Below are 11,804 nucleotides of genomic sequence, written 5' to 3'. Positions count from 1 at the left end.
CAAGACAAGCTGGGAGTCCTGAACAAGATGGCCGACGTCGTGGAGGGCGTTGGCGAGGGTCTTCATGCAGCTACAGTACTCGGTGATGGAGAAGTCACCCTGTGTCATGGAGTGGAAGTCGTGGCTGAGGAAGATCGCCCGGGACTGCTTGTTGGCGCGAAAGAGGCTCTTGATGGCGAGCCAAAGATCCAGGGCGATCTGATCATCGTCAGTCATGGAGAGGTCGAGGACGGAGTTGTTGACGGAGCTGAAGAACCAGGAGCGGACGCAACAATCTGCTTGATCCCAGTCGGGGTCCTGGGACGGGGTGCCACCGTGCCATCGATGTGTGACTTGAGGCCAAACTTGCCGCACATGGACTTGAAGAAGGACGCCCATCTGGAGTAGGCGTTGGACTTCATCGTCAGCATCACGGGGACGTGAGACTTGACAAAGACGGTGGCGTAGGGGTAGACGGCGGACGGCGACCTCGGGTACACGATGAAGTCGTCGCCGCCGTTGCCAGGTGCGTCACCGGTAGGAGGAGATTGGGGCATACCGCAGGAGGAGCCGCCAGTGCCAGGTGGCGGCACAGATGCACCACCGTTGGCAGCAGGGGGCGGTCTAGGAGGCAGCACATGATTAGTTGTAGGAGCGGTGGTGTTGCCGGACACAGAGGAGTCGGCGGAGGACATGGCGCACTACCGGGGGGAGCCGTAGCGGAGGGTAGGTGGTGGCTGCGTAGCAGGGGGCGTCGCCTAGGGTTGCACAGATCAGGGGGAAGGCGTAGGGAGAGGAGGCCCATGATCTAATCTTATGATACCATGTAAAGAAGTAGATGGAAAATTACCACACACCCTAATGAGGGGGGGTGACCTCTATATATATGGCCAATATGGCTTGGAGTACAAGAAATACATCAGTGTGCAAGGAAAGGATAAATACATCCTAAAATACACATATAGTTCCTAATACATTTTATTGCTTAAAATACTGAATTGTGATGATAACTGTATTAGCCTACTGATATAGGGACTAATACAGGTGATCAACGGGACTCCCGGAGGGGGGTCCCCGCAGTACGGACCCAACACGGCAGCAGAGGGGGAGCACTGCGATGCACTTGACGAGCTCGACACTGGGCTGTCGCCGCCACCCGTGCCAGCGCCCACTGCGTCGATGCCGTCGCGCTGCTACGGCTTCAGGTCGCCGAGCGGCATCAAGGCCTTGCGGAGCGCCATGTCGATGTCCGTCTGCAGCTAGGCCTGGGCGTTCGGTTTTACCAAACCGAACCGATTGGTTCTTCCATTTTTGAAGAATTTCGGTTCGACCGATTGGTTCTTAAAAAACTAAGAATCGACCAAGTTCGGTTTCGATTAGTTCGGTTCAGTTTCAGTTAGAACCGAACTAACCGATCAGTTCTTGTTGAATGTATGCATCCACCAGATTCACCGCCGCCAGCCGCTCCCTTGGCGCTCCTCCCGGCCGCGCCTCTAGATGCCCTCCCGATGCTGCCGGCCGCGCACCCCGCACCTCCTCGGCTGCGTCGGCCATGCCTCCTCGACCGCCGCTCCTGAGGCCCCGCCGTCTGCATTCCCACCGCTGCAGCTGTCCACCGCTCCCTTGGCCGCTCTCCCTTCGACTTCCTCCTCTATGCGTGGCTGCACACCAACGCCGGACGGCAGAAGCGGGAGGCGGCCAAGAGGTGGGGAGGGCGGGAGGCGGCCGCGTGCCAGATTGGGAAGTGGGGAGGTCGGGAAGTCCGAAGGGCGCAGGGGCAGGCGCGCGCGGCGCGGGTGGGGAGGCCGGACTCGAGGTTGGCTACTGGAGTGGCTAGGGTTACTCGGGGTCCAGCAATTCTCAAGCTGGGCCTTACTAGGCCTCCAAACATTCTTGGTACCTCGGTTATTTCGGTTAACCGAGGTATGGAACCGATTTAACCGATTAAAGCTTGGTTCCTAAGAACCGGGAACTGAACAGGTAACCGAAATTCTGGTTCTCGGTTAGTTCGGTTTGGTTCTTGGTAAGTTCGGTTCAGGTCTCGGTAAAATTTGCCTAGGGCTATTGCAGCCGCCTCTCCCACTGGCCCTTGGACGACGAGGCCGGCCTGTGCGCCGGTGGCTTGGCCGCGTCGTCGCCATCGCTGTCGCTCCTGCTCTGCAGCTTGCGCTTGAGGTGCGTGTTCCAGTAGTTCTTGATATCATTATCCGTCCGCTCCGGCAGGTACGACGCGATGGCTGCCCACCTACACCAAACCACATGCCCATGAGCCTCAACCAAACGAGCTACTCCATGGAAGAAACAGCACGCACGCGTGTTCCAAATCTCTGCGTACCTATTGCCGAGGAGGGCCTGGAGGTGGACGTGGAGCTGCTTCTCCTGGTCAGTGAAGTTGCCGCGCTTGATGACCGGGTGGAGATAGTTGGTCCACCGCAGTTGGTAGCTTGATGCTCGGGTGGAGGTACTGAGTGTAGGGGAGGTAAAGGATAATGCGAGGGCCAGAAGTGGCATTTCACGTGGGCTAGACACGTGGTAGGAGGACGTGTCGCGCCACGTAGGCATTTTTGCAAACTTTCTCTCATCGGTGGCAAAAATATTAGGTCATTCCTAAGGCTGACTGCACCGCTGGCCGGTACGCGCCTCTGCATGCGCGCCGCTGGCCTCGATCGCGCGCGCGCGATCGCGAACCTGCATGCGGGACATGACGGCAGCGGTCCGCAGGCGAGCCGCTACTCGTGGAGGACGCGCCTGCCGACTGCTATGCGCCTCCCGAGATTCCTGGGGGAGATAGAGAGAGTTAGGGAGAGAGAGAGAGAAAGGGAGAAGGGGAATAAAATATGGAATAGTGGATATAGAGTATTGGATAGAGATAATACGAGTGCATGAGAAATATGTATAGAGTAGAGAATCTCGATGATTAAGATAGAATATTTTTTTAAGAGATGAAAATAGAGGTTGACGAGCGCGGATAGCCTAAGGGCCTATTTGGCAGAGCTCCACGTAGCTCCAGATCATCAAAAACAGCTCCGCTCCCAATTTTTCCAGCCAAACGGTTTTAGCTCCAGCAACTCCACCGCAGAGCTGCTCCACGAAAATGGTGGATCTACCCCTAGATCCATGAATTTGGTGGAGCATCTCAGGGGGTGCTCCACGAAATCAAATTTGATGAAGTTGGAGAAAATTACCCACCACTGCCACTCATTAGTGGAAAATGACCGGTTCATTCTATTTCTTTTTCTTCTTCTCCGTGCGACACGCTGCCGTCCTTCCTCTTCCGCCGTTGTCCGCCCTTGCCCGCCGGAGCCCCGCCCGCCCCTGCCCGCCGGAGCCCCGCTCGCCCCACCCGCCACGCTTGCTCTGCCTGCCGGAGCCCCGCCCGCCCCTGCTGCCCGGCCCCACCGGAGCCCCACCCTTCCCTGCGCGCCACTGCTCGCCCCTGCCACCGGAGCCCCGCCCGCCCCTGCTCGCCCTTGCCGCCGGAGCGCAGCCTCGCCCGCTGGAGATCCTCTACGGCGTAGCTACGAGAGGCGTCGTCGTGGCCGCGGCGGGCGTCGCGGCCCGTGGTGGTGGCCGCAGGCGAGGAGGGTGGCGGGTCCGCGGGCGCGGCGGCGCTCGGCAGGGAAGGCAGCGGAGGCGTGGGGAAGTCACACTCGTCGTGAAGAAGATGTTTTTTCTTTTTCTTTTTTTAAATTCTGATGCATGGGATCAAATTGCCGGCGAAGATTCAAAAATATTATGAAATTAGAGAAATTCGCACGCTTTCTCATTTAATTCACGAGGAGATGGATGAGAAGAAACTCTCATGTCCGACAAAGACAAGAGTGGAGCTGTACCAAATGCTTTTTGAGATCTTAGATCCACGGTGAAGCAGCTTTACGGTGGAGCTAGCTGGATCTATAGATCTGGAACTGTTGTTTGTTGTTTGCTCTGCCAAACAGGCTATAAAACTGGCATCCGTGACGATGGCAAAAACTTAAATATCCCAGGTCTCGCCGGCGGGGTTTGGTCTCTAGCGCAAATGGCGCCGGCCGACCGCCGCCGGAGCCGCTCTCCTCCGTCCAACCGCCGGCGGAGCAGCTCCCCTCCGGCCACCGCCACCTCCCCCTACTTTCCCCCGGAGCTGATCCCCGAGGTCGCCAAGCGACTGACGAGCCTCCAGGATTTCTTCGCCCTCCGTGCCGCCTGCCGAGCCTACCGCGCCGCCCTCCCGCTGACCGCGTCCAACCTCGCCTCCCAGGCGCCGCTCCTCCTCCTCGTTCCCCACCGGATCTCCAAACCAGCTGCCCTATTCCACATCTCCCATCGCCGCCTCCTCCGCTTCCGCCTCCCTCGTACGCGCCCAGACAACCGCAGCGGCTTCTTCCCCCTCGGCTGCCGCGTCGCCATCTCCGACAGCTCGAGGGATTCCAGCTGTCGGGAGCTCCGCATCGTCCACCTCCTCACCGGAGAGCAAACCCGCCTCCCCAGACCCAAGGACGCCTTCTCCCGCATCCTCCTCTCCGGGGACCTCGTTGTCACCTGGAGATTCTTAGGCCGCACGGTTCAGTACTGCCGCCACGAGGCCGCTGGCTGGCGTGTGGCGTCAATCAGCGAGCCCTATCTCCTTGAGGGGATGGCCAGTGTAAGGGGCACCCTCTACGCGGTGGTTACCCCAGGTTCCCCGTTAAGAATCCCAGTTTACCGTCTTGCTCGTGTTGAGCTATCGGATCACAGGAATTTGGCGGAATTGGTGTTTATCGGAGGAGCATTGGATGCACGGATTCTGCATCTGCCTGATGAAACAGAGTTGTACTTGTACCCTGCAGAGTGCCGCGGTGAGCTGATAATAGTTATTGCCGTGGAATTTGATCCAAGGGTGTACCATGTTTTCCAGTGGAAGTCTGGGGAGGCTAAGTGGGTGAGGATTACTAGCCTTGGTGGCTGCACGCTGTTTTTTGCAAATCGTAATTTTGCGGGGTGCCTTGGACCTGATCATCCAGGGATTCGAAAGGACTGCATGTACTTTAACGATGAAGGTTTATGGCGTGAGTATTCTTTGGTTGATGGATCTTTTCCTCTATCTGATGTGGTCTACCCTGGAGAGACATTAGATAAGGATTTCACGCCAGCTGGTTGGATATTTCCGAGCATGTGTTGACGCCCTCCTGTGAGCTGAGAGGTGCAGGGAAGTTATTGTCCAAAGGTATATTTGGCTGCCTATTCCCTTTCTACTGTTTTTATTTCATTGTCTTTCTTCCTTTGTTTGATAAACATAATGTGTATATGCGAATAATGATGTAGCACACTAGTAGCGGGTGTTACTATTACATATTGCACATGTTGTTTGGACTTGTATATGCATGGGCTGCATTCTCGCTTGTTGGAGTGCTGACATCAGTAATTTGCAAGTCTTTTACTCTTTTGCTTCTTCCTCTGTGCTTCATGTGAGCAGCAACTAGTGTTACTATGTGCATATAATTGTTACATGACATGGTTACCTTGATGCATGTTGCCATGTTGGTCAAATGTTTTGGAAGGTACAATCATGATGACCGTTGCATCCTTCTGATGCAATTAGCTTGAATAATTTGTCACTGGCATGTTGTCCAAGCATCACTCTGATTTGTTTTCCAAATAGAATACTACTATGCAGTTCACTTTCATTGGACTGAAGCATACTGAAATTGATAGATATATTGAAATTTGGTCTCCAGTTGCCCACACTGTTTCATAACATCGCATCTAATTTGCTTGTGCAACTGGTACTATATTAGTATTTCTTACTAAATAACAGAAGAGTGTAAGTTACTAATGTCTACAGACTACAGCTATACATGCGAACTGTCATAATATTACAATTTACTGTCTCTGATGATCATCTTGTCTTGCCAATCTGATTGCCCCTTCACTTTAACGTTATGGACCGATACATCCTGTCCCTCGCAATGGAATTGGGACTCTTGAAGCACACTGAAATTGATTTTTTTTTTGAAATTGGGTATCCAGTTGCCCACACTGTTTCATAACATTACATTTAATTTGCTTGCATTTCCGTAAATAGTACCATATTAGTATTTTTTTTACCAATTACCACATGTCAGAAGAGTAAGTTACTAATGTCCACAGCTATACATGCGAACTATCGTAGTATAACTAGAGTTTACTGTCTCTGATGATTGTCATTATCAGCATCTTGATGTTTTGCCAACCTGATGGCTCCTTCACTAGAACATTTATGGGCCAATACATCCTTGCCCTCACAGTGGAGGTACTGAATGGTTGAGTAACATGGACATTGTGGTCTGTGAAATTCTTGCACATTTGTTGTTCACTGATTGTTACTCTAACTGAAAATAAATTCTGAATAAAATAAATTTTATGGGCCTTCACTTTATTGGGCCTATAGATACTTTGTGAATTCAACAACATTGTCACCACCTGATCTTAATCGGGATATGATGAATGCTAGAATATTTAGAGCCTTTACCCGCAACTTCATGATCAAAATACTCATATTCACACTATATTTATGCATAGTCATCTACCCCCTTTTTTTAATCTCTGAGTTGTGTATGTTTCTCAATTTCTGCCCTACACTTTTGTATTATATGATGTTCTTCATACTAGTGACAGACTTTGTTCTACCGACTCATAATTCATTAGGTATAATGGGTACATGTTAGCAGTTTCCAAACTTGTGGAAACTGGATTTCACCTTTGGGAATCAATGCACTGACAGGGTTGTGGGAAGTATTTCCTGATTCTTATCTGTGTTACTTGGTTTTGGTTTCAGGTACATGATGCTTTTGGTGCTCTACCATGCCTTCATCAGCTAGTCGCATTCAACGTTTTGTAATGGCAATTGCAACAGCATGTTGATGGCCTTCAATGTGAATGTAGGCGTGTAGCCCTGTTACATATTGAACCGAAAAGCATGTTCAACCTGAATGTATTGGCCAATGATGACAACATGAAACTTTACCATGGTAAGTAGTTTAAGCACCTATGTAAGTGAAGACCCTTTGGAAGCAGATGTGTTTGAATGTAGATGTTGAGTAGTTTTCTTGTAGCACATATGAAGAAGAACTGCTCTGTAATAATGTGCTTAATCTGCAAAAGGTATACAGATTAGTGCAATGCTGCATTTCATGTAACGGGTTTATATGGCCCTGGGATATGGGTGTCTCGATCGGGAAAGAATCAATAGAAGGAGAGGGTGATATCTTTTTCGAAACAAATAAAAAGGAAAAGAAAGAGAAAACAGAAATCATGATCAACTAAGCCCTCTCGGGGGCTTGCTTAAGAATGAGGCTAACAAGCCTATAGCAGTACAGCTCATGATTGGGCTGTGGCTTTGCTTTCTCCTATGTTGTTGCTCCTCGTCAGCTCGCCCTGTGTATTATGGTGAACTATCACTCGACTTTATCCTCTGATGTACTCTCCCTGCCCATTTTACAAGTGGATGAAGATGAATGATGAGTGAGTGACCGATCTCTTTCAGAAGATGGCGATCCGACGGCACAGATCCGTTCCGTGCTAAGTCGCCCTCGCCGCGCCACTTCTTTTGCAGTTTAGCCCTCACAGTTTTTGCAATTTGCTCTGCAGTTCAAGCTAGTTCAAAAATATTTCAAAACCGGTCTTGTTTCTTTCATTTTAAACCCTACATTTTTGAGAAATCAATCCGTTGTCCTGAGTTGCGTTTTTGCGCATTAAACCTTTAGTTTATATGCATGATTACGTTTAGCTCCTCAATTTCTTGCTGTTTAGCCCCTGCAAGTTTCATTTTCTCGCAGATAGGCCCCTGTAGGTTGTTTTAAGCGTATCTTTTGCATCCTAGCTCCATTTTTAGCGTTCTTTATGTCCACATATTTGTTTTAACGCATAGATAAGTTTTTCAAGCTTGTTTTCTCTGTTAATTATGATTGGTGTATTGTTTTCTTATATTATGCATTTGTTTGCTTGTATGTGCTCGTGTTACGCGTATAGACAGTCAACAGTTCGAGGAATTTGAAGATCAAGCTTTCGAGGAGTACGAACAACAAGGGCAAAGCCAAGAAGGCAAGTCGTGTCCTTGATCACTTCTTTAAGTCCTATTCACCTTTACTTTCATGTCCAATACAACATCGCTATGCACTTAATAGTTTAAATTTGATGGGTCCCAATTAAAGATGTCCTAAATTTTTATTACCTTTGCCTTGACCAACCGGGTTTACTTTCATATTGGATAGCTCATGCTTATTGCTTACTTGGGTTATGGTGGTTTAACTGAAATCAATGATTAATCTTGCTTTATTTATGTTATACCTTCCATTAATACAAGATCATAAATGTTTAATCGGAACATGGAGAATCACCCAGGAAAACAGTGCTACCATAAAATTAAATGGCTCTAATCTTAGCTGAATAATTAGAAACTTTAGTATAGGGTAATCTTACCGAAAGAGATAGAGGGGCGGCGGTAGATGGGGTATAGCACCCGCCCTACACTGTACCCACTAGGGGGTTGTTATGCTCTGTTACTGATCTAGAAACTTTAGCGGGTTATCACTTACTAGCGAATCTTTGTAAAGGTCTCATAGCGTCCCTATGCAATCACACCTCGGAATTGTGGTATGGTGTCTTGCAAACACCGCATGGTTGGGTCCAAAGTTTTTTTTGAACTTTTACATGACTTGTGGGTAAAGATGTGCTACCTCTGTAGAGTGTAAAACTGATCGATCAGCCGTGCTCATGATCAAGAGCGGTCTGAACCCTCACATGATAACACTATCGAAAGATGGATTTAAATCGTTGTTATTTTATTCATGGTTATGTTATTACTTTATTTATGTTTCTGTTCGGGTGGTATAAACTTACACTTAATTAATTGCTAATAAAACTTGACCAACTAAATTAAAAGTTGATGCTGGTTAAGCCTTAGTCACACCTTGATTAGCCTGACACTACACTGTTCCCCATGACTTGTTGAGTATCAACCATAAGTGTATTCACCCTTGCAAAACCGCTGTTCAGACCAAGTTACTTTAGAGGAGTATCTCAATGACCTTGAGGACTTTTAGGCGTACGGTTTTTCAGTCAGCTGCATGTGATGTCGTTGTTATTTTCGGAGTCCGTTGCGTATTAATTTAAGTTTGTGGATTATTTGAGACATTCAATCATATAATAATTGGTTAATACTTTTTTTATTCGCTTTGGCATTGTTTTTGTTATTCACTTATGTTGTAAATGTGTGTAAGTTAATTCTAACGCACATGTATTCATTGCATTCGGTTTTGTTTTTAAAACCAGGTGTGACATTTACAAAACCTCGATCTTTCGATTTGATGCTGCAGCTCCCCTCGTCTCCTCTCGCACTCGTAGGGTAGGGTGAGTCTGATCTACCGGCAGCCAGTTAGGGTTTGGCCGCGAGTGAAAATGGCAAGCTGCTCTGCTCCGGCCACCGTTGCTACCCCCTACTTCCCACCGGAGCTGATCCCCGAGGTCGCGAGGTGGGTTACGAGCCTCCAGGATTTCTTCACCCTCCGCGCCAGCTGTCGCGCATATCGCACCGCCCTCCCGCTGACCCCGTCCAACCTCGCCTCCCAGGCACTGCTCCTTCTCGTCTACCCCGATCGGGACCAGGCCACCGAATCATCCGCTCTATACCGCCTCCCTTGTGCGCGCCAAGACAGCAGCAAGAGCTTCTTCTCCCTCAGCTGCCGCGTGGTCATCCGCGACTACATGAGGGATCTCAACCGTTGCGGCATGGTCCACCTCCTTACTTGCGAGAAAACCCACCTCCCCAGCCCCGTGGCCGCCTACCCCACCTTCATCCTCTCTGGCGACCTCATTGTCAACTGGGGCTACTATGGTGACACCATTCAGTAATGATTGTTATTATAACTTGAGTTTACTGACTGATGATTGTTATTATCAGCATTTTGACTGATGATTGTTATTATCAGCATTTTGATGATGTTCTTCATACTAGTGATAGACTTTGTTCTACCGACTCATAATTCATTAGGTATAATGGGTACATGTTAGTAGTTTCCAAACTTGTGGAAACTGGATTTCACCTTAGGGAATCAATGCACGGACAGGGTTGTGGGAAGTATTTCCTGATTCTTATCTGTGTTACTTGGTTTTGGTTTCAGGTACATGATGCTTTTGGTGCTCTACCGTGCCTTCATCAGCTAGTCGCATTCAACGTTTTGTAATGGCAATTGCAACAGCATGTTGATGGCCTTCGATGTGAATGTAGGCGTGTAGCCCTGTTACATATGGAACCGAAAAGCATGTTCAACCTGAATGGCCAATGATGACAACATGAAACTTTATCATGTAAGTCGTTTAAGCACCTATATATGTAAGTGAAGACCCTTTGGAAGCAGATGTGTTTGAATGTAGACGTTGAGTAGTTTTCTTGTAGCACATATGAAGAACTGCTCTGTAATAATACGCTTAATCTGCGAAAGGTATACAGATTAGTGCAATGTTGGCTAATAGGCCTACAGCAGTACAGCTTATGATTGAGCTGTGGCTTTGCTTTCTCCTATGTTGTTGCTCCTCGTCGGTTCGCCCTATGGTGAACTATCACTCGACTTTATAGTTTATCCTCTGATGTACTCTTCCTGACCATTTTACAAGTGGATGAAGATGAATGATGAGTGAGTGACCGATATCTTTCAGAAGAAGGGTAGGTTTGAGATTCTATTGGCAGTGTGATAACCACATTCTTCCTGATAAGTACTCTCTCCGTTTTAAATTGTATGTCGTTTTAACTTTTCTAAATTTATAGATATTATTATGCACCTAGATATACATTATATCTAGATGCATAATAATATTTATAAACTTAAAATGGTCTACAATTTGGAACAGAGGAAACAATGAACAGATACATGAAAAGAAGAATAAAAAAAGTAAAACAGATGTCTTGGTTTCAATCAAAAGAGGATAATGGTGGAGAGCAAATCGGGATGATAGATCACTATAAAGTGGCTTGGCATTGCAGCTGGCCGCCGGTGGTGTGTGGAATGTGGTGGGCTGAGAAGCCTAAAGTAAGCTCATCCAGCCTAAAGTACGGCCCATTCTGAGCTCAAAAACGGCCCCCAACCTAGCCAACCAGTTCTAAAAAATTTTTTTAAAAAAAAGCCATCTAGCATCCTTTTTAGGGATAGGAAAATCTGATCTATTATGATTCATTCTATATATATATATATATATATATATATATGTATGTATGTATATAGAATATTAATTTTGTTTTTTAAGTAAGGAATTTTGCCTAAACAAAAGAAATACAAAGAATCTTGGGCAAGAGTATCTGATCATATATGTATTCTAATACAGAAGGAGGATTTTCAATGCGGGATATAAAAACATATCTCTCTGTAGCACCCGTGCTAAGTACTCTATGGTTTGGGGCTTTAGCAGGTTTATGGATAGAAATCAGTCGTTTATTTCCATATGCTTCGTCATTCTTGTTTTTTAAATTCTAGTTATTCCTATGCTAGAGTTTAATTTAGTCATTCCTAATACATCCCATTCCTTCTCCAGGAAGGAAAGAAAAACTTCAAAAGTCAAAAGTACACGGAAGGAGGATTTCCAATGCGGGATATAAAAACATATTTCTCTGTAGCACCAGTACTAAGTACTCTATGGTTTGAAGCTTTAGCACGTTTATCAATAGAAATCAATCATTTATTCCCGGATGCTTTGCCATTTCTTGTTTTTTTAATTCTAGTTATTCCTATGCGAGAGTTTAATTTAGTTATTCCTAGTACAGCCCATTCCTTCTCCAGAAAGGAAAACATGTTAGCAGCTTTAAGCTGCCGAAAGCAGGAAAACATGTTAAGCTGCTT

At 47.4% G+C, this 11,804-nt stretch overlaps 1 protein-coding gene and 1 pseudogene across 1 annotated transcript; one reads left to right on the top strand and one right to left on the bottom strand.

Moving 5' to 3' along the window:
* Window positions 1-964: 964 nt before the first annotated feature.
* LOC101779001 lies at window positions 965-2,541 on the bottom strand (annotated as a pseudogene).
* A 1,407-nt stretch (window positions 2,542-3,948) lies between these two features.
* Window positions 3,949-7,265, top strand: LOC101777085. The gene is made up of 2 exons (XM_004974062.4): window positions 3,949-5,161; window positions 6,752-7,265. The coding sequence occupies exon 1, from the start codon at window positions 3,998-4,000 to the stop codon at window positions 5,114-5,116; it is 1,119 nt and encodes a 372-aa protein (XP_004974119.1). The 5' UTR covers window positions 3,949-3,997; the 3' UTR covers window positions 5,117-5,161; window positions 6,752-7,265.
* The last annotated feature ends 4,539 nt before the right edge of the window (window positions 7,266-11,804 follow it).

This window comes from Setaria italica, chromosome VI (genome assembly GCF_000263155.2).
Source record: "Setaria italica strain Yugu1 chromosome VI, Setaria_italica_v2.0, whole genome shotgun sequence".
Classification (NCBI taxonomy): Eukaryota; Viridiplantae; Streptophyta; class Magnoliopsida; order Poales; family Poaceae; genus Setaria; species Setaria italica.
This window is presented reverse-complemented; position numbering and strand designations above follow the sequence as displayed.